General features: G+C 44.5%; 1 protein-coding gene across 3 annotated transcripts in view; it reads left to right on the top strand.

The window, feature by feature from the left end:
- Positions 1-23519, top strand: part of CDK7 (cyclin dependent kinase 7) — a 633476-nt gene that overhangs the window by 246271 nt on the left and 363686 nt on the right. For 2 of the 3 annotated variants that reach the window (XM_069627397.1, XM_069627399.1), the window contains exon 6: positions 13406-13516. The exons of the other annotated variant lie outside the window; for it this stretch is intronic. In XM_069627397.1, coding sequence (XP_069483498.1) covers positions 13406-13516 — 111 coding nt within the window. The remainder of the gene's footprint in view (positions 1-13405; positions 13517-23519) is intronic. 3 annotated transcript variants of the gene reach the window in all.

Consider the following 23519-nt stretch of genomic DNA (forward strand, 5'->3'; position numbering starts at 1 on the left):
GCAGAACTGGTACCTGGACCATCTCTGCATGTCAGCTGCCAGTGGTCGCGGGTCTTCTGGCCGAGGAAGGAGGTGCAATTCTGCACCACGACCCAGGGTCTCTGAACCTTAAGGCCTGGCTCACGTAGCATTAGAGTTCGGTGGCTACGATCTTCCGGCGGACTGCAGGGAGGTACTAGTCAAGGCCAGGGCGTCTACTTTGAAGTACTACCGACACAAATGGAAGCATTTCTGTCAGCAGTTTGCAGAAGATCATCCCTCTGAGGGTCACGGCCCCTCAGGTACCTCTGTATTTACTGTCATTGGCTAAATCTGGGGCTGGTGCACGCTTCCATCAAGGTACATCTGGCAGATATCTCCCGCTACACCAGATCTCTGGGACGGTCTTCACTGTGGTTGCCCCGTCTGGTTAAAGAATTCATCAAGGCACTGTCGCGCTTGTTTCCGCCGGTGAAGGCTCTGGCCCTGTCCCTGGCGTGGGAACTCAACATGGTGCTGACGAGGCTCATGGGGTCCCCATTCGAACCTATGCCTTCAGCTCTGCTCAAGTGTCTTTTGTGGAAGACAGCTTTCCTCATGGCCGTCACCTCTGCAAGAAGAGTAGGTGAGAACCAGGCCCTGTACTGCAAGCCGCCTTACTTGACTTTACACGAGACGAGGGTGGTGCTGCGGACGCGCCCCTCCTTCATGCCCAAGGATCAGTCGGAATTTCATCTCAACAAGCCCTTGGTGTTATCTGTGTTTTTTCTGACACCTTCGTCGCTGGCTAAAAGGACATTGCACTTGCTGGAAGTGGCTTGAGCGCTGAAGTTTTATGTGGCCGGCATGAAGAGTTTACAGAAAACTGCTCAGCTTTTTGTGAACTTTGTGAACCATGGGAAGGCCCTGGTCAAGGCTTTCATTTACAAGGGGCTCTCCGCCTGCATCACTCATTGTCACCGGTTGGCAAACCGATCGCTGCCTGGCCGTCCGAGAGCCCATTCTACCGGAGCGTTTGCTGCCACAATGGCCAATCTGTCTGGTGTGCCCCTGCTGGCCTTTTGCAGCGATGCGATGTGGAGGTCGACGCACGTCGACAGGGATTCCAGTCCAGAGTCGGCCAAGCAGTGCCGCACAACCTGTTCGCTTGAAGGTGAGCCTGGTGAGGAGGCAAGATATTGCTTCTGTTGAGCCTTGCCACATCCCGTGGTTGTGCATTCATGTATGTACTGCTGTGTATTCTTTATTCATGAGCATGTGAATCCATGCCAGACCCCATGCAGGAAAAGGAACAATTTAGTAACTGTTGTTCTGGCTTGGATTCACATGCAAACCCTCCCACCTACCCGTCTGCGGCTCTTCTCTTCGCTCTACTGCCACTTTATGTGCTACCACATCTGAAGATGGCTGCCTAGGGAGGGGCCTAGGTAGAGGGCGGTCATTGGCTGGCGGCAGTGTAACCCAGAGCTCAGTGATTGGTTTATAGGAGAAAGACATTTTAGAAACGAAACTGAAACTGTTTTTTCTTTTACCGAGTATTCCCAGCCTGACGACAGGGAATATTCTTGAGCATGTGAATCCATGCCAGACCCATGCTGGAGAACAACAGTTACAGGTAAGTAACTTGCACCTTACAAGACACTTCTGTGCTGTCTTGGTGCAGCCTGAGGGTATTTCCCAAATTGATGGTGGCTGTTGCATCTCACTCATGTCTGAATGGGATCCACATTCATCAAAACTTAAACCATTGGTTGGCTATTGTTCTGTCTGTAGAAGCAGCTCATATTTCTACATGGACCTTCCTTTCTCTCCTCTACAACCGAGACATCGCCAGCCAGAAAGTCTGATCTCTCTCCCAAACTGAACATAGTTTATAGGTTTTGTGCGGTACACTCTGCATGCTACTGTGTTCTAAACTAAGGAGAGTGTAAATGATCTGAAGGCTGTACATTGCTTCCTCTTGAGACATCGGACTTTGACTTGGTGGTTTCAGAGGCTTCTCCCCCAAAAGTAGGATTCAGGAACACATGGCCTGATCTTGGAATACACTTCCAGAGCACCAGTTGACCGACATCCACATTTGTGCTTCCCTGTGAGGCAGTCTGTTGTCTATGGATTCCAGTCCTCTGCTGCGGACTTTGTTCTCTTAAGCTTTGCATGCAGTAGTGATCACTACAGTTTAGCCACTTTATGGTTTGGAGGAGACACTTCAGGATTTGTTTTAGTTTCTGTTTCCACAAGAAGGGGGCAATGCTTCTTCTTCCCTCCCCCCAATTGATTAGTTTGATTGCATCAATCCTCAGAGGTTGACCCTGGGTTACCTAGGGCTGTCATAGGAAAACATGGACATCACTCAAGTGGGCCAGCGAAAAGTATGAGAATACCAGTACAGGCATAAGCTGCTCGATTTGACTAATTGGTCCTTAGACATGGGTCTCATCTGTCTAGCTCCGATATCAAGGTTGATGTGTGTTGCACATGTTTGGTGGTTATAGACACCGAGGAACTCTGTCACACTTTTTACTTCCTCTATCATGTTTAAATGTTATTTTCATCTCTTGACAATGAGTTTTGCCCTTTTGTGATAGCAGCTAACCCAGTGTGATACTGTAGGATGGTTCGGTCCACTTTATTGCATTTACCATTTGAACACACGGCAACAATTGATATCAAACTGGTAGTTTTGTTGACTGCCTTTTTATGGCAGTGACTTTTAGCAGTTGCACCAACTAAATGCAAGCTCTCTGCACCTGAACCATACACAGTGTTCCATAGAGGCAAGCTTCTTCCCAGGGAGATGACTCCCCCCATTACCCAGGGATTCTCTCCCCACCGTCTTTCTTTCTCAGTTGGAAGCCAAGTGGATACCTCATAACATATTCAGGGCTAAGAGCTTTACAAAAAACGATTGTATATTTGTTACATTTGGCGGTTCCCAGTCAGGCACGAAGGCTTGGCAGATGGATCCTATCTGTTTTATCTGAATCCTGTTAGCACCTCCTAAGGGGCTTTAAGCTATTGTGTTAAAAGTAAAGTCCACAGATGTGGCCTTTTAAAGAAGCACTCTGCAAATCAACTATGTGGACCCTCTGCCTTTTCCTTTTGCAAACATTACTGCATAGACTCTAGCACTTGTTTGGATGCTTGATTTGTTCAGACCGGGGGTGGACTGGGAACCAAAAGAGGCCCTGGAAATAATTTTCAAAGTGGCCTCATTTTACACATTTTCACCAAGTCCAACCCTTTTCCTATGGGAGCATTGTAAATGCAACACATAAGAGGCCTAGGGTGCCGAGGCTTACCGGGAAATCTTCGGAGTTCCTTATAGGCCAGTCCAGCCTTGGTTCAGGTGGTCATTTTGAAACTCTATACCTAGAGCACTTCCACCTCCGAGAGGGAGTTCTGCTTGGTATTTTCTAACCAGTATGGTGGTAAGAGGCTGGGTCATAGCAGTAAGAAATGTACCCACTGTTGGGGGAAAAGGCACTGATGGGCATTGCCAAGAGGTGGATCCAGTAAGCACAGGAGCCTCGGTCCACATGTGTATGTTGGCTCGGTGCTGAACTGTATATTTGAGGGACATTTTCTGTGCAAAAGGCTCTGGTTCTATCCTCCTGTATTGGACAGCCTACAGTATGATACCCTCCAGTATGGAGGAAAGTAGAGTATAAGTACAGTCCAATCTATTCTTTTATAAAGTGCAGTTATAATGTATGGCATATACCATGTAGATTGACTTTTAATTCTTGGAAAATAGTGCAGATTCAGTATGTGAATGCACCAATGGCGCACATTTTGCGGATAGTGATGCTCTACAACAGACTGTTTGTTTCAACTACGTATTCTACACTTTTCAGCCAGTGCAGGGTTTAATCCCTTCGAGCTGGATTGTGCACGCACTCTGGCATTATACGACAATGTGAGGAGGAAGGTGAGGTGGCACTTCAGCAGGGCCATGTCAACAGGTTTCCATCACACGGACAAAGTGCGAAAGGCAAGATGGCATTGATGTCTTTGCAGCACTTAAGTGCAGACGCTCACTCAGACATGCATTTCCCGGTCCGTGTTCATCAAACAATACATACTACAGTGACCAAAGTGACACTGTGCATATCGTCACTAATCTAGAAATGGAAACTTATCTTTCTCCAATAAATACCATAAGAGGACTGCAGGTTACAGTATCTGATCAATTTCCACCACTACCTCCACCAAATTTAGCATCATTAGAAAATGAAATGGCGAGGACAGTGGAAGCAGTAGAAATCAGTATTGCATGATTTTTATTGGATTTCAATTAATTGAAAAATATTGCCACTCTGTTAGGAAATTGGCTAATTGTTTTTGGCTAGATGGGCGACACCCTCATTACCTTTTGCCCAAATTTAAATCACATAACTGACAATTGCACTGGAGTGCAATCTACTTTCCTCAAATGTTTTTTTAAATCTTAAATTGGGACATGTTTAGGATGCAGATGGAAGGTCTCTGTTGCTGCCACACTATGTCCTTTCATGATGGAGTACTTGTGTGGTAACCTCCCAGAGACTCCTCACATTACAAGCACCGCAAGTGCGTTGATCTACGTTGCATAGTTGCACCAGGAAAAGCAGTTTTAGGCTCACAGTTGTTCCTCTCCTTCCACAGTTCAGAGTCCCATTGGGAATAGGACCATAGGTGTCATTTCTTCCCCATTGTCTTCAGAAAGGGGGATACTAAAAATATTCCGAATATTCTCCACATGCCATTTTGATGCCCCGACATATTAATGTGTAAATGTTGTAGGTTATTATGGCCTATACAGTTCCAATATTGTCCGTCTGTGTGTTACGTCCTGTTGCTGAACAGGCTTTGTATGAAGAGGGAGAGCCAAGAATTTCCAATTCGATTTTTCTCTGTGCTATACATGCAGTTTACTATTCACTAGTGGATACACCTCCACAGTATACTACTTTTTGGTGCAGGTAGAATAGTTGCAATGCATAGTTTTACTGTCAATAATCTAGTTGACAGCAAGCCTGATCCTTTGATACTTTCTTTTACCTTGCCCTTTCACTCTTCAGAAATTCTTGGCAGAAAAAATTAAACAGGCAGCCATGGATGCCTGAAAAAGGACAAGGGCTAAAGTCTGAATAACTTCCTCATTAGATGATATCGAAGTTTGCCTGAAGGATAGTTCAACCTTTGAATCCACTTTAAGTGCTTATGAAAAACATTATGGAGACAGATGATTGTTCCTCGTGGCCCCAGGTTACTCGGAGGAGTAATACGCAAGCTCCACAGTGGTATTCTAAAGCAAGCAAGCCAAGGTAGCCCTTTGGCTTCTTTTCAACAGGTAGCCAGAAAGCTCCTGCCTTGTCTAAGGAAGGCATGGTATCAAACAGTAAAACAGACAGAAATGACCACATTACAAGGGTGTTTATTGAACTTCTATTGGGTTTGAAAAACACCTATCTAATCCTAAATCTAAAGATGGGAGAAAGGTACGACAATCAAATGATAACGCAGTCCTAGTGGTGCCTTGTCAAAATAAAAAGGCCTATACTAATAAACCTGTTGCTAATCCTTCTAAATACAAATAGCGTGGGAAACAATGTGATGCAAAAGAAGTGTTCAAGAAATGATATGTCAGGATATTCAAGCCGATGGCTTCCCTTACTCATGTTTTCAGCATGGGACAAGGCGGTGCACTCGAGCTTAGCACAGTCTCTGGCTTCTCTAGCATAAGGAAGCGGTTCAGATCTCAGTATCAGGGCCTTCTGTATGAAAGTCTCTGCCATTCAAAGTCTCTTACTACAGAGGGCCTGACGCAGCAAACAAACATTCAAAAGTTCCTTTCTCCTCAGGATTCTCATGTACAACTACTTGGGTGATCTTAGATTCACACCGGATCCCCATCTGCCGTGCTCAGACCCACTTTAACACAAAATCCTCAATTGGTCTCCCTCTTCTGGGTTTGGACCAGATCCGTGTATTTTCCCAAACTTTCGCTATTTATTTCAAAATCGAAGACTTTCGACTGTGCATGTGCTTTGCTTGACCTATCGCAGGACCACTTTAATTCACATTTATTCATTCACTTTTAAATGATCTCCCTCCGCTGGGCTCAGTCAAATGTATCTACTTTCGTTACTCCTCAGCTGGATACCTTACAGAGACCTTGGATTGAGCCGGACCACTCTGTCAAATGTACTGTAGCTTGCTTTAAAGTTCAATCATTCATCAGCAGTTTAACTTCACTCGCATCTTTTATCACACGCGTTTTAACAATGTTTGTTCCAGCACTCGCCATACAATGTTGCTGCTTGCAACCTTGGCTTCAACACAGACCGGTCTCGTATCCGTCTCCCCAACTCACTGGCTGTGTTGTTTTCACTGAAGTGACTTGTTGGAGCCAAGGACCGAACCACGGTGGAACCACAGTTGCTGGTTATTCTCCCCGCCTTGATTTTTGACGTGGGAGGGCGGCAGGTATCTGTTGACTGATTTTTATTTATTATTTTTTTATACTCTGGCCTGGTGGACAGATGTATAGAAGGCCAACTTATATTGTGACGGGGACAACTCTGGGGAGCTGTAGCCAAACCAGTTTGGGTAGCAGTGACAGGCGGTCTACGCTTAGATCTTCAGAGGTGGTGAGCTTGTAAAGGGTCCACAATGAGGTCGCACAATGGGTATCACAAATGATACTTAGACAGGATGTATAAAAATTCAATTATTTATTGACCAAAACACACTATAGAAAAAGGACTACTGGCAAGTGGAGTTATCACACAACACTTATAAAAAATAGATACATATATACATTCACTTCTTATAGGGCATACTACATATTACAACTCCTGCAAAGGAAAGGCAAGATTAGTATTATGCACTCAAGGTCCACAGAGAATTATGTCTAACTAAAATGGTCCAGCCCTAAGTTTCCTGAGGCCTTTTCCCCAATAGTTCAGATGGAAGGTTCCACAGAATCTTTGAAGCATGAAAAAATGCAGTTAGGGTCTCTCGAGTCCAGTGAAGGGTTCTTGGGGTTAGAGTACCAGTTCAACTAGCTAACAGAAGTAGCCCCAACCTTCAGAAGTCTTGAGCTAGCAAGCAATGGCAAAGTCAAAAATGTTAGAATAAAGGTTTATTATAAGCCTATTGACTTATAATGGGAGTATAGGGGTAGGCAAGAAGCTCAGTAACTTACCCCATACTCTGATTTTTCACAGACTTGACAGGACAAAGGAAGGGGGTCCAAGGTTGCTTTTCCTGCCGAAAGTCAAGTCCTTGATTTGTAGGGATGCAGGTTCTAGCTGATCTCCGGTTGGTGTCTTTCACTGTTGCAAGGTCTCTAGATTGAAGAATGCAGCAGAACTCTATGCAGGGACCCCCCCCCCCCACCTGCGAAGGACTGGACTCAGGTCAGGTAAGCGTTTTCATATGGCGGTCACCGCAGCACGGCGATACAAAGGGACTCAACAGCTGTGATAAGACTTTCCCTCCTATCTCGGGTCCTCTTGGTGCTCAGACGCTGACTTTTCACAGAGGTTAGTCTCATAGAGCCAATTGAGGACGCCCCCCCACCCCCAAGAGTTCCAAGTCGAAACTCGGAATGGTGACGCCAGCAGCACGGTAGCCCAAATTCAGAGCAGGTCAGCCACAGGACAATCCCGGGGCACTTCCGAAGGCTCTTCGTTGCAGGGTACCGAGCAGACGTCAGGAATGGATGGTCCCTCCACTACAAGGGTCGCGGTTTCTTCGCAGGACTTCTAAAGATCGTTAGCAATACAGAGCTCCTCCAGGACAGCAGCAGAGGTTGGCTGCCAGGCCTCTTTCAGTCGGGTCTCGGGTTTCTTTGCAGGTCTCGCAGGATACTTGGCTCCTTCCAGTTTCTCCAGGATCTCTGAAGAATGGGTGCATGGATCCTCTTCTTATCCTAAAAGCCAGGGAAGAGCAGCTGCCCTCACTAGCCAGTGACAGGACTAGCCCCCTCCACCCCCCCTCCCCCACACCCCTCAGCAGTGGTCCAATCAGGACCACTGGCGGGAATATTCATGCATAGCACTCAGACACACTGACACCAGTTAGTGAATTGGGACCAGCCAGTCCCAGCCCACAACCGGCCAGCAAAAAAACAAAACGCTCCAGTAGACTGTCAAAAGCTTCTGCTTTCCCGGTCATTGGAAGTCCTTATAAGGATGTTCCTGGCCTCTCAGGCCAGGAAGATGGCTAAAGAACAAGATGTCAAAAGGACAAGTGAAAGATCTAGTGGCACAGCCATGTTTGACCAGTAGCCACAATTAGTAGCCAAACGCGGTAAGGCTAAAACAATAAGCCCCCAAAAGTGGGAAAAAGTCACTGCTGCCAGCAGCTTATCCTTTTGGCACACCCAGAGTAACCAAACATCCTCTGAGTGTTAGTCAGGGCAAAACAAAAATTGACCCCATTGTACTGCAGTGTAAGCTGCATTGCGCAATGATAAAGTTACCACAAGTGATACAAAAGTAACCAAAAGAAGTAACATAGAACCACCACAAAGGGAAACAAGGTTTCCCAGTACTGACAGCCTGAAGGACATGTCAGTTTCCCAATGACATGTGAGCAAAAGTCAGTGTAGTGAAGCTTAAGGCTTTACTGCACTGCAAAAAGGGCAGGTCAGAATAAAAAATCAAAGCAACAAATTTGGGGGTTCCATAAAGATGGGAGTAAAGGTGCAGTCGAGAGAAATCTTTTCTAACAGTATCTCCGACACACAATGCAGGAGTCTTCAGCCCGTTTTCGTGGTTTTATATTTTCCAATCTCGAGCGTTAATGAAAGTAACGGTTCCTTGACAAACTGATTAAGGGAACTTCCTCCTTGCAATCCCCTTCTGTCTCTGTCTTTCTCCTCTTTTTAAACTGCCATCTTGTAACTGCTGTTTCCTTCTGTGCTTTACCTCGCTTAGTGGGCTCTCGTGCTCCACCTTTTATTTGTGTGAGGAAGTGTAATGGAAGTAGGGTGTGAGTGATTAATTGCCTGAGCTTGCCTGACCATTTTATTGGGACACGACAGGTATAATCTGTTTTCTCTTAGAGTTGGCTGTCAGTGAGAAAGTGTTTGTGTTGTAAAGGGGTGTGGGGAGGTTTTGAGTGCCTAAATATCCTACCAGGTAAGATGAGGGTAAAGGTGTCACAAGGAAGGGGATATCGCGTCTCGCCATCCGGAGTCCCACTCCCCGAAGACCTCTCACCCAGATGATCGTCCCGCACTGGTCCACCCCTACGAACTGGATCCAAAAGTGATGGCCGTGTCCTGGCCACCAGGATGTCCGATCCCCGCAGACTAGTGGCTGAGACGCCTTCTGGTTTCTTACACTTGGTTAACAGTGAGCAAGTAATCTAGGTTCCTGTGTCTACCAGAATATCCAATATAGGTTTATGGCATGTTGCTTCACAGTGGAAAAGAGCTACTATTGTTATGATTTTCAATAGGGACAGGCTGATCTTCATACTTGATTTTCCTGCAACATGCTTTTGGCAGAATGATATACAGTGGGGTTATAGAACGGCTTAACACCTTCCTTCTTCAAACCTTATTTTTTTTTTTTAACTCTTTATGCGTTTTAACATAAACATCCCTCATTAATTGGGATAAAACACGATAAGCAATTCGTAAGTCACCTTGCCAACATACAGAACTATAATTTCCCTCAACATGTTATAAATACCTTTCAATACACGCACACACACCCCTCCCCCAAACCAAGTTTCAACACAATGCAGAGTCTCATCATTAGCCATATAAATCGTTAAAGGGTGCCCACGTTTCTAGATAAGTCCTCTCGATTTTGTTTTAGAAACATAAACTTCTCATAACTTGATAAAACCTGTAATTCGGCCAGCCAGTCCTCCACTCGCAGCTTTTTCCTAGTCTTGCATACTTTTAATACTTTCTTGGTCATTACTAAGGTTTTGTCGATCCAATGTTCATATCTCCAGGCAATCGCACATCTCTTTCTATACGATAATACAATTACATGAGGTGGTGTGCTAGGGAATGTCATTGTTTAATATTGCAGCTAATCTGTCCTTATTCAAAAGTTTTATTGACATTTTGAATAAATACAAAATATATAGACATACAAAAATAGGTTTGAGGTTTGATTGTCTCTTAGACAGTAAAGCTAAAAATGTGTGAATCAATCATAGAACTAAATAGGACCCACGTCGCCCTTCCTGCCACACAATTTGGTTTTTGATAAGATATAGGCACAGTTCAGACAGAAAGCTACAGATTAATCCTTGACAAATAGGTACTGGGGTCATAGGAGCATAATTTGTCTGGGCCTCATGGACTTAACTGCTGACTTTTGATTGTGCCAATTAGCACAACTTATAGGCGGCAATATCAACTATGGGGATTCCCAGCTCACTGTTGTCTGTTTTGGTCAAGCTGCAGAGGTTTCTTTTGACCAGTTGACTGATCTTGCACCCGAGTTATCATAAACAGATGGTGTTGGTCATGGGTGCCCTTTTCCACCCACTGTTTTAACTTTAATTCTTTAGCCCTGGATTTAAGCTAAGTTCTTTGGATACATGAAAGAAAGGTGGTTGGAACATCTGTGCCCTAGCTTGCACAGATGAGTTTGGTGCATGCTTTGTTGCGTTTGCAGGCACACGTCAAAGGCTATGTGAATTATATTGTTATCAAGGACTTGAAATTGAATGCCAGAAAATTGCACGTTATGCAATGTTTTACACTAATAAATGTAGTTGGGCTAGACTGGAATGGATCAATCAATTATATTCCCTGGGAGTCTCTCAGGCAACTTAAGTAAACATTGTCTGCCAGTGTCTTCAGCCTCCAGTATGGCTCGGGTGGACAAAGCCTTTTTTAGATTTTGGAGGAAAATGGGTGCTTTACATTGGAATGCATGCTATCAATTTAAAACGCAAACTCTTTGTCAGTAGCCAAATAGGGCGCATAAGTTTGGAATTGTGTATGCTCAGACCATCCAGTTAAGAGAGCCAATTTTATGGTCATTTTCTGTTCTTTCACAAGGTGCCCTGGTGGGTCCTAAAATCTGGTTTGTGCTATTTTGTGGACACTAATTAAAGAGCATAATGTTTTGGATAGGGGTGTGAAAAGAGACTGTGGTCTCACACTTGCCATTCATTATAAAGGATGAACTGCTTTTGCACATTAGCATGCTTGATATCTGGTTGAGCTAGTGTATTTTATGTATAATCTGGGCATTTCACAAGTTTTCTTAGATATTTCTGCTGTCTGAGGTAAATATTAAAAACCCTGGTCCAGATTTGTATGTGCCCTAAGAATGAAATCTGAGAAAACAGAGCAAGGAAAGTACTTGGTTAGACATTATCTGTTTAACTTGGGGTTGCCTTGTGAAAACTACCTTAGATGGATTGTAGAACCCCTCCAATAGCCATCCCGCTCCATCTGAGGACTAAGCCTTTCCCTTTGGCTAGTGCAGCAAAATAAATGGTTGTCTTTCTGTCACTGAAAACTATTTGCGATAGTATATCCACAAAGGATCTGATGTAGTGTTTCTGCCCAGCATTTACATTCATTAGGAGGCAAGATATTATTATAATTCTAAGTAGCACAGATTCATGTTGCTCCACCTTATTTAAATAAAAGCTTTATTTAAAAACACTTGGCGAGTATCATGAAATTGTACATAATAATTTGTGTGTTCCTGCTCCATTGGAGTGAATTGTGCAACATCTGCATCCGAGTACTCGGCAAAGACCCTCCACACCCACTCATTCATGTTCTTGCTGACCCCTGAGGTATGGACGGAAGTAAGACCAAAGGTCCTTGGGTCTACTACTGGAATGCACCAATGTCATGTAAACCTTCTGTATCGTTCGCCCATACAACATCATTCAGCCATTCATTGACCGTCGGTGGGTGGTGCGATGTCCATTTCAACAGAATGCGTCTTCTTGCTAGCAATAGACCTAAGTTTAAAAAACCTTTGTTTCTCCTCAGTCATTTTACAAATGTATCCTAATGCACACACTTGCAGAGAGAATTCTATCCGTTGACTATTAACCTCAAGTAAAATATGGGTCACCCCCCCTTCCAATAATTGCACAGCTTGGGGCAAGAGTACAACATATGTAGCAAACTCTCTTCTTCTCCAGCACATGTAGGGCATTGGCCCTCACAATCTGCATTGAACAGTCGGATTTTAGACAGTGGGTAATCCAACCTATTAACGTTAAATTGTATAAACCGAAACCAAGAATTATACAAGATTTTCTTACTTAAATTGCAAATCCCTAAAGATTGTTTTTCCGTAAGCTGTATATGGAAATCTCGTTCCCATTTTCTTTTATGCTCCGGGCCTTTAAATCATCCATTATACGCTTATACAAAACCGATACACTTTTAGTCCTTGCTCCGGATACGGCCTCATGTATATACGACACCACTGGATTAATTTTAGGTTCTCCAGGAAAAGATGATCATCAGGCTTTGAAAGCGGACCTCATTTGGCAATACATTAATTGAAGAGGAATATCCCCTATGTTGACCTTAATCTCTTCCCAAGTGACCAACCTCTCCTGGGTATACATATATCCCAACATGTGTATGCCTACTGCCTTCCAGCTCTTTTCTATCGATAAGTCTAAGGTTGGCGCCAATGCTGGTATTTTCCAAAGTGGTGCACTCCTATCGTATGGTAACTCTACACCATGTACGCAGAGAAATCCTTTCCAAGGTATTCTCGCCTCCACTGGGTCTAACGGTCCCCCTAATGTGTATTTGCCCACATATAAGAGAGACCGCAACAGTCTCCCTCGCGGCACTATTTTCCAAATGTATATGTGGTTGAGCATCCACTTGCCCCTCCCAGTACATTGCATATAGACCCTGTGCCTCTAGACAATATACCTCAGCATGGAGCCATGATTCCACCTTCCTCCCAAGGGCGCGCTAAGGATGACCAACCTTTCCTGGCTGTTCAATTGCCCCCTTACGAAGGAAGTACTCATTGACAATAATTTTGAGCAAAGATAGCCTGCCCATCAATGACATTGTTATCTTAACCCATTTATTGATCTTGGACTGCAATTGTGTTTTGTATGTGGTGTAATTCAAATGTTCTGACTCTGCCAATGATCTTGTTATGATTATCCCCAAGTATTTCATGCAAGCCGCTGCCACTTTCAACCCATGTGAGTACCTAAACTCCTTGAATGTATGAAAAGCATTGATGGATTTAAGCGGTTATGATTTCATACTAACTACAATTGCCATTAATCCATTGGGGAAAAAACTTGTTCGACTTAAACTATAGATGTTTCTTTTTGAGCTTACAAAAACAGAGGACAACGGAATGAAATACATTTCCATAGCAGGTTAAACTGAAATATTTCAAGTACATGCTCACTAATGTAGACCAATTTGTAATCCTGTTTTGTTTTACAGGTTATAATAAAGGATACCAGTCTTGTGCTGACTCCCGCTCATATTAAAGCATACATGCTGATGACACTCCAAGGCTTAGAATATTTGCACCATCTTTGGATTTTGCACAGAGTAAGTGCGTCTTTGTAAAATAAATACACTATCTCAACTGAAATTGACGGTTCTTTTATAGATTAGTAAACTGGTTGTAACAAATCAGTATGTCCACCACTAGAAAATAAATCTGCAAAGCTCATGTGTGTTAACTGAGTAAATAGAACTTCAAAATCCAACTCAATATTAAAATGTAACTTGCCCATGTATTGAAATATAGATTTAATGAGCAAGGCGATAAAAGCAGCTCCTGGGTAGTGACCCACAACAGTGAATTGGGCTTCAGCATTTGTACTTGTATTTGTATTTATTTGAATAGCGGGCATCTCAATTTTGATCCGAAATTACTTACAGTAGCACATGTATAGATGGCCGTCACATTTCTTGGAAGGGTGCCTTCCTAAAGAACAAGTGACTTTCAGAGAGAACATTAACCTTGGCTGGAGGGAGTGCAGGTGTTGTAAATCGGAGTAGTACTGAACAAATATGCAAAATGACATTATTGTGCAGCATTGGAGGAGAGTGGTGGTGTCATATAGGGAGGAAAACGGAGGGCGTGAGGCAAGTTTAATTTTTTCGCCAATACCTGTAGCTTAAGCCGACCTTTAAAGAGATCCACAATTAGGGTGGATTTAATTGTGATGGGTTCCAATGGAGCAGGGCGAGTACGGAGCAAGATGGAAAGCAAGAGGCACAGAGAGCCGTGAGACGGTGAATTTTAGTGTAGAAGAGGCGCAAAGGATGAGTAGACCGTAATGCACCACATTCTGAGGAGTAAGACTGTTGCTATCTTTGTAGACTAGGAGAAGGAATCTGAAAAGGAGAGTAGTAGTGCATGGAGAGCCATACAATGTGGTGTTGATGGGTAGGATTGGTGGGAATATGGGTAGGTTGTAAAGTGTGGGTAGCAAAGTTCAGTACAAGGGTGGTGATTAGAGCTTTGATAGAGCTGTGAATAAGAAATGAGCAAATGCTCGGAATGTTGAAAAGGTTAATATAAATAGCAGAGGAGGTGATATGAGATATGATATGGCATTTATAATGCGCCTATAGACAAGTGTTTCAAGGCGCGATGAGGCAAGGGCGGGGGAACAGAGGGAAGACAGACAACGATCCTACTAGGCCAGGTGTCATTCAGATCGCGCAAGTGCATAGGAAGGGGAAAGTGCAGTACAAGGGAATAATAGAATAAATAACAATAACAAAAGTACAGACAGCAGCTGGCAAGTGCAGGGGTGAAGGGTAAGTGCAGGCATCAAATGTCAAGTTTTGGTAAGGGACTGTAGGGACACAGAAAAACAGTCCCGAAATGCGGGGCTGCAAGGATGGCAGTGCAGGTGTGCAACTGGCGGGGGAGGGGACATGGGCCCCGAGATCAGAGGGTGGCCAGGTAACCAGTGCAGTGTCAGTTTCAGCCAGGAAATCCACAGGGGAGAGGATGAGAGAAAGCGGAAGCAAAGAGAAAGGTTTTGAGGTGCTTCCCGAACCTGAGATGGTTCTCCTCCAGTTTCAGGAAGGCTGTTGCAGAGGGAGGCACCAGCCGAAGAAAGAGATCTACCACCGACTCGTTGCTTGGAGAAGCGACTGACCCTGAGGGAGTTGGAGGCGGAAGAGCGAAGAGCTCGAGAAGGAAGAAATTTAGGGAGAGAGAGTTGAAGGTATTGAGGCCCCAGACCCCAGAAGTCTTTGTGGACAATGCAAAGGGTTTTGAACTTAATCCTTGCAGCCACTGGGAGCCAGTGCAGAGATTTCAGTCCTGGAGTGATACGATCCCTGTGCTTGGGGCCAAACACAAGTCTCAAAGTCCCGGTCTGGATGAGTTGCAGAGGGCGGAGGGTGGGAGCAGGAAGATTTAGAAAAAGGCTGTTGCAATAGTCCAGCCTAGTGAGAACTAGGACTCTGGAGACAGTGAGTTTCTGGGGGAAGGAGAGGAAAGGAAGAATATCTCTGAGGAGGTGCAGCTGGTAGTGTGACTTCTTAGCGACGTCAGAGATGTGAGGAGAGGAGTGTGTGGAGTCGAAGATGACCCCAAGGTTTTTTGCCTCACAGGTGGGTGGAGGAAGAGGGCCAAGAGAGGCTGGCCAGAGAGTGACAGGAAAAGAGGGTGTGGGTGAGCCGATGAGGGTTTTACTGGCATTAAGGCAGCGATCATTGGCAGCACACCACTCCTGGATGGTGGACAGACAGTCGGAAATTAGAGAGTGAGAATAGGTGGCTGAGGGTAGCCTGAAAACGAGCTGAGTGTCATCCGCATAGCACTGGAAGTTGGGCAGAGCAGGGCAATGCAGTAGGCAAGAAGTGCCAGGTATTGGCTGAACAGCCAGGGAGAGAGGTTAGACCCCTGGGGACACCACAGGTAGAGATGGAGATAGAGGAGAGGAAGGACCCAAGTTGAACCTGGGAGGGTCGATCAGAGAGAATAGAAGTCAGCCATGCCAGTGAGGAACTGTTTCATTCTGAGGTTGCCATCAAAGAGGAGAACCCCAAGATTGCGAGGGAGCAAGAAGGTTGGGTAGGGAGGAAGTTAACTTACATTTTTCAGAATGAGGCAGGGGAGAGCCGTCCAGCTAGGGATAGCAGTGAGAAAGTTGGTAATTGGCCCCAAGATGGCTGTGGTAAAGGAGAAAAATAGGGAGTCAAAGAGCAGAGGTCCACTGACTGATCCTTGGCAGATGTAGACGTGGAGAGGGGTGGGGCCTTGTGTGTGAGTTCTAGGAGATTTTAAAGTATTACCCTTCCAGGTAGGTGACAATCAAAGTTTGACAAATGTACTACTGCTTTGGTTAAGTACAGGGATGAGAAGTGTCTAAAAGGCATACTTGGCCCATACTACTATTAAGCCAGTGTTAAAAGGTGAAAAACGCAGCCGAACAGGGATACCTCGACTCTTTTGGTAATGAAGGCCTATGGCAGGCTATAGTCCTCAAGAGGGATGTGAGCTGATAAGTTGCAACACGAAGAACAATAGTCTGATGGTACTGAAATAAAAGAACAAAATAGAAATTTAAATAAAAACTAAAATTACAGAAAACTAATTAAAAACACTGAAGACCTACCCCTGTAAAGTATATTGAGAATGCTGACATTGAGAATTAAGGGCTCTCTGGGTTGCTAGCAAGGATGCACAGTCAAAATATGTCAGCAGCAATGTCAATGTTGAAGGATATGTCATTAAAAAGCAAAGTAGGTGGGCTTAAGGGTGACTAAATTCCTTTAAGGGGGATCAGGGGAACAGGGCCTCTTCAAATACTCTGTTTCTTGTCTTTGGGGCTCAACAGTGCTGAGCCATGGTTTTAGGCATTGTACTGCAGTCTAATGCATGTTGAGACGGTCAAGTTGTTCTTTCCCTGGTGAATTGCAACAGCGTTTGAGACTGGCTGAATCAATGTTTTCCAGTGGTTTGAGGTTGAGATGATGCTTCTGGTGGTTCGAGTCAATGTTTGAGATGGGAGAGTCAGTGGCTTCCAGCAGGTTGAGTCAGTGTCGCAGTCTGTTGCTTCTACTGAGTTGAGCCAGTGATGATGTCAAGGTAACCTTCTTCAATGTGTTGTGCAGGCATCTGGACGGGTTGAAGAGCCAGTAAGTGGTTTGATGCTGTTAGAGCGTTGCAGGAGCTGCGATGCTGCCTTTGGCACTTGAGTGTGCACAGTCAAGCTGGCTCAAATATGTCCTGTGGCGGTTAACAGGGTTCTGAGTTGGAATTGCTGAAAGGAGTATTTTTTCCACACTTTCACTCCAGGAAGATTGTCTGGCACCTCCCTAGGGTCCTCCACCTCCGGTGAGCATGGTCCAGTTTCCAGTGCACAGGCAGCAAAGGTGTCTTGGTCCACAGCAGTGTCAAACCAAATGTGGCGGTAAGGTGGGTAGGGAGAGAAGTATTCCTCTTTCTTGGGAGTTTGTCCTCTGCTGTGACAGAATGCTACCTGGAGTGGTTAGGATAGTCTGAGCTTTTTTGTAATTAATTGAAATGATGTAGGTAATTCTGTTTCTGAAAGGATCTCTGCTAACCAGACCTCCCTTTTATCAAGCTCCCTGCTAAAAGCATAGTGCTTTCATGTGCTGTTGGTGAGCCAGTCTCCTGACACCTACAGCAACTGCTCTTTAATGGCAGCAGGGCAGGTTCATAGTCACATGTCTGTTCTTGACATTTGCTGGAGCTTCTGGTACACACCTGGTGGCACCTAAAATTGCTTTAATAAGCCATGCTTGGTTGTGGCATGGTGGCTACAAGGGGGTCACACAATTATGCAACAGCAGCAATTTGATATGATACTGGTTATCCGCTTGGTAAGCATTGCTCAGTTATAATGGCCTTTAAAATCTATATGTGGCAGACTTAAGCAATGCATTAGAAAAGTGTAACCACTATCCTCCCAAATTAGCAGGAGTGCCCCTCCAGACGACACTATTAATTGATCAAAGCCCAGTCGGATCAATTGATAGTTTAAATGCATATGCGAAAGAAAACGGGTTACGGATTAATGGAGATAAGACAAAGATTATGACCATAGGAACACATAAACATTGTTCTCTTTCCCTACTAATAGCAGATGGAAGAGGTTAGATTGGAGGTGGTAAAATCTTATGCCCATCTGGGAGAATAATTTGTACTCACCCGGTAACATCTCTGTATAAAGAGTCCACATATGGAAGAGCTATGGGGCGTTAGCAAGAAATTACATCAGACAGAAATGTGGTGATTCTGTGGAAGCCATGCGTGAAGTATACATTAAAGGTATGATTCCCTGCATAACGTATGCTTTATATTTACAGAAAGCTTCAGTTATCCATCCTATTGCGCTGCTTATAGGGCGTCCCTCTGGGATGTCGAGAACGTCCTTGTGGACCTTAGGCAAAAAGTAGATAGTGGGCATCTTGGGATGTTTGGGTTGGAGGTACTTATGTTCTTCATTGGTCAGGAGTCCTCGTGTGTGCTATTCCTTTAGTAGTTCATTTGCTTAAGGGAAATTTCATTAGTGGGGTTGTTGGTTAGAATTTTGTAGCATCCTGGTGTTGCCAGATGTGTCTTGGCCATGGTGATATAGTTTGTTCTGTCCCTAATCATGATGTTGCTGCCCTTGTCAGCTTCTTTGATTATAATCTCCTTGTCTCGCAGTGCATTGAGCACCTGGCGTTCCCGGCTCGTGATGTTGCCATATCTTGTCTGTTGTTTTGCTCTCGTGTTATCTTCCAGAAGGTGTAGATCTCGGGTTACGGCTTGCTGGAAGATATCAATGGCCTTGTTGCCTTGTAATTTCGGAGTGAACCTGGATTTGATCTTCATTTCTGGTATCTTCAGGTTGCTTTCCTCAATGTTGAGTTTGTTCATAATGTCTCGTTTTGTATGAATGGTTGTTCCTTCTTCATTTTCCAAGTTCACTAGAAGGTGGGTGAGGTCTAGATGTTTCATGTCTACCTGACTGATGGTCGCTCTGGGTGTTTGTTCTACGGTGCGTCAGTTGACATGCTTGGCAAACATTTTTTTCAGCTTTAGAATCTTGTGTATTTGTATAGATCTATGTGGGCTTCGATGGGGTAAGCTTAGGTTGTGGGGGCAAAGGAACGTCTTTTGATGAGCATGCGGATGTCCATGTTAGATGGTTTGGCTTGAAAGGTTCATGACTAAGTCTGGGGTCTCCATTCCATCTGCTGTAGCTGCTGCTGCGTCTGCGATCTTGTCAGTCTGATAGCGCTTTCGTGTTCTTCCATTGCGTTTCTTAGTCTCAGCGCTCGCACCTCTCTTATGTCCCTTCTTGGGGTGATGTTGTCTAATGGAGGTTGTTGGAAGCGCACACATTTGTGATTCGGAAACACGCGTTCCTTTTTTTTTCTAAAATATTATAACGCAAGCTTCTGTAGTGGGTTTGTTGGTTTCAACTAGACTTGATCTAAGTTCTGATGTCCCGGCCCTGTTTCAGCTGAGATGAGATCTGAGTCGCTTTCTGCATCGGAGCTAGCCGGGAAGCTATTATGTATACTCTCCTTTGAATTGCTGCTTGGTGGGTTGTCAAATCGCGGTTTGAATGTGAACACAGTTTTCCCGGTAGCCTTTATGATCCCTTGCAAATTTTCTGCATTTCCTAATCTTCACCTCACCTTGGTGTGATTTTAGGATCTGGTACATTATTTTGTAGTTCCTTTCTTTGGTGGCTGCAGGGGAATTAGTTGCTTCTATCTCTTGTTTGAGGTAGTCTATTACGATCAATCTTTTGTGCTCCCCGTCAGCATGTTTGATCAAGAGTTCCATCATAACCTTTGAGCCCATGATAAGGTTCTCTTCCCACCACGAACAATGTATATACTGTTGACTGATGTATGATCCAAACATGTTGCGCCGAAATGCACTATTCCTGTCACACACACACAATTCACTGCGCATGCACAGCGTTGACAAAGACTTCGGTCGAAACACGTGTTGGCTTTTCTCACATGCACCTAGCACTCTGTGCCAGGACAATGGTTACTCTTATCCACAAATAAAAATTGAAGGCGTTGAACATGAACAAGGTGTCCTTGGCATCCTTCAACTAGCAATTGCAACCATGGTCGTTGCTATATTCCAGAGACACTACTACCAAGGTTTGCCTACCCACCAGTGGACATTTGATACTCCTCAAGGAAGAGCAACACCTTCTTCCCAGGGCACATGAACCTTCTCAAGAAGGTCTCCAACAATCAGTGCCCCAAGCCAACATTGATTTGGCAAAGACATTCTCGTACAAGTGTGCTGACCACTGGGGTCCTTGGGAAGGGCACAGATTTAGAGTATCCAGAGAGGTAGCTCCCCATCCCTCCCATTTCCTGCAGGCCAAGCATACTTGATATGTCAGAAGGCAAGGGACACTTATTCCAACAGCCTGGATATGACCCCTTACAGCAGGCTTGCTTTGGACCAATCACAGTGACATTTTGTTTCATAATGGGAAGAAGTTCTCTCCATAGTTGATTCATCTTTGAACTCGCACAAGACAGATTCACTTGACCTCTGTTGGGAATACAGCCCATTCTTCTTACATAGAGGTGAAGATAGAAGGCTTCTAAGTCAGAGGCAAGCTCTGCTACCTAACCATCCCCAGGGAACAATGGGGGAGTCACACCGCTGTGGATATAAAGGTCTCTCTGCTATCTATGCACTAAAACCAGGATCCTGCTCACTGTTGATAAAGGAACCTTAGACAACTTCCTGGACCGGACATGCGAAACTAAGGAATCTCCTTGTACCAGGAGATCCTGGACTGAGCCACCAAGAAGTTCAGGCGCAGCTTGGAATTCGGTTTACGGCCTCAAGACATCACTGAGCCGGCTCAACCATGCTCTACTCACTTTAAGCTGCTACAGGACTGGTGGTGCTGCTTTTGGCACTCTTAAGAACTTCGGATTGCTTACATGCTTTTTTGAGCTGGCTTAACATCGGTTCGACCCTGTGACTTGCATCACTGCTTTCACTCAACCGCTGACTTGCCGCAATGGAAGCATTGCCTTACTGCATCCCGAGTTCCGACTTGAAGCAACACATTGACCGGACTCAAAAGCCAACTAGACTGCTGGGAGAAATCGACTCACCTGTCTAATATGCAGACTTGACCCAGCGGATGCATAGTTTTGATCCAACCGTACACGTGAGCTGTGTGGACCCATCGAGTCAAACAGTCTCACCCGAAAAGAGACCAGTTTTTTAAAGCCATGTTGTTGCAGTTTTACCACTGTATCAACGCTACTCGAGCGTCGCAACACTGGCTCGACTGCAGTAAAGTGCCCAAAAGCCTGTCTCAATGCTGCCAAACACCCAAGAAATAGACATAGGTATTTAAAGAGGCCCTGTCCCTCCTGGTCCATTTAAACAACTACAGTGACTTTTAAGCCCCCTTTCTATGCCTCTTAAAGAAAAGACATGTAAAAACTGACGTTGGTTCTGAAATCTTGTTAGCCGAACACCATTGATTATCAAGCCAGCGTGTCCTTTATCAACGGTCTGCTTTGCCTGTGTTCCTCCTACATGGGTGAGTCTTTTAGTTTATTGCATTGATCGTTTGTATTAAAGACCTTATTTTTGTAGAACCTTGGTAGGACATTTTTATTTTGGTACCACTGTGCTATTGTTTGTGCTGCAACTAGCACTGCTCAAACCCTACCTGAAGATAGTCTGCCCACGGCTTGTGCTTTCAAAAGAGGTGAAGGAGTTTTACCTTTATGATTGGGTTCACTGCTGGTGTATTAGTAGTGTGGGGCTGAGGAGGTGGTTTATCCACTACTCATCCCTGTACTCCTGCAGAGTAGTCATTTTGTCACATCCCCTCTATGGTAGAGGACAGACTGTATCCTCAACAGAGTTCTAGGCAAATTCAACTTTTCTTTAAGTCCAAAGATTAATCTACTAAGGGCAGAGTTCTACAGCTACCGTGGATTGGTTCAAAGAAAGCCTGCTGTCAGGGGTCTAATTTAGGCTGCTGTAACAAGTGTCCTTTGCCTTCTGATGTCATACTGAGTGATTGGTCTCCAGGAAGGCTGAGTGGCACGAGCTTTATGGAACGCTAGCAAATTCGAAATGGTAGAGCCACTTTCTTGGCCTAGATCTCCCCTCTGGCTTCTCTAACTTCACCACCTTCCTAGGTCTGTCTGCTTAGAAAGAACTTAAGCGATCAGCACCCAGGAAGCTATACACACACCGGCCCTGTCATAACTGGAGCACTGCTCACCAAGCTGAACACAAGGACTTCCAAATGCTGTGGCTGAATAAATGTGTGATCCCAATAACCAGACATTACTTATATTTACAGTTCTACGTGTCGCCAGTCCAGCTAGGGTACACATGTATTACCTTTTGGATAAGAGGTGCAGATGACTTAAAAGCCATACCTCCCTGTTGCAACTTTGTGTTCCACCAACTGACTATAATTCACATGTGACCTTTTGAACATGCCTTCCTGGCAGTTGCTGGAAATGCCAGGAAATGTTCCCAGCAGATGCACAATATTTTGGCATGGAGCATTATGAAAGAGGAGTGTGATTAACACTTTCAGAAACAAAATTACATGCAATGTATTTAAAAGTTCACACTATCCCGGATGCCATTCCCTATGGCCCGAAGTTGCTACTGTTGAGGTTTGGGGTAAAATCCCCTATAACTGATTCAAAGAAATATTCTTGTCCACCGCAATCATGCTGATAAAACAAACCATTGCCAAGATGTGGGGAAAACCCCAAATTTAACAAATGATCTTCAGATGAGAACATATGTATGCCACTCACTTGAAAAGAAAATATACAACACACACAGCTGCCTCTAGAAATTCCAGAAAATTTGGAACTAATGGATTGAGACCAGTTAAGAGATTACCTATATACTTTATGCTGACATGTTGAGGGCGATCAAATTGGTTTTAATATTTAACAAATCTGTTGCTTTGCTGGCTCATGTTTACTGATATTTGGTGTTAATCTGATCTGTTTTTAAAAGCAATAAAATGTGTTCTAAAAAGAACAAGGTTCACGCTATCCTACCCTCACCAGATAGCATTTCATTACACCAGGCTATGGGAGATTTGCAAAACCCATGATTCTGGAGAGTGAAGAGAACAGAGAAATGGTTGACATTGTTGAATGCAGCAGAGAGGACCATACGCATTAGTATATTTGGAATGGCGAGCTTCAGATAGAGAGCGAGAGATAATTGGTGACATGCATGTTTGAGTCTCTAGAGTGCTTACTAACGAAGCCCTATTTTTGTTGGATCTCCAAGGTCATTAGCCTCAAGGTACTAGGTGATCTGATTGAAGACCACCTGTTCAAGGACCATTGCATAATCAAGTAGGAAGGAAACCTGCTAATAGTTAGCCGGGAGGTTTGGATCAGCAAAGGGTTCCTTAGAAAGGAGTAGGACGGTTGCAGATTTGAAGGAAGCGGGGACGAGTCCAGAGAGAGGTTAATCCGCTCAGAAATATGATAGCTGAGGATTGTGATGAAGCATTTAACCTTTTGGACTGCAAATGGGTAGACTGAGCACAAGATGGTTCAGCCCTAC

The sequence above is a fragment of the Ambystoma mexicanum genome, chromosome 6p, assembly GCF_040938575.1.
Source record: "Ambystoma mexicanum isolate Mex_15411 chromosome 6p, UKY_AmexF1_1, whole genome shotgun sequence".
Taxonomy (NCBI): domain Eukaryota; kingdom Metazoa; phylum Chordata; class Amphibia; order Caudata; family Ambystomatidae; genus Ambystoma; species Ambystoma mexicanum.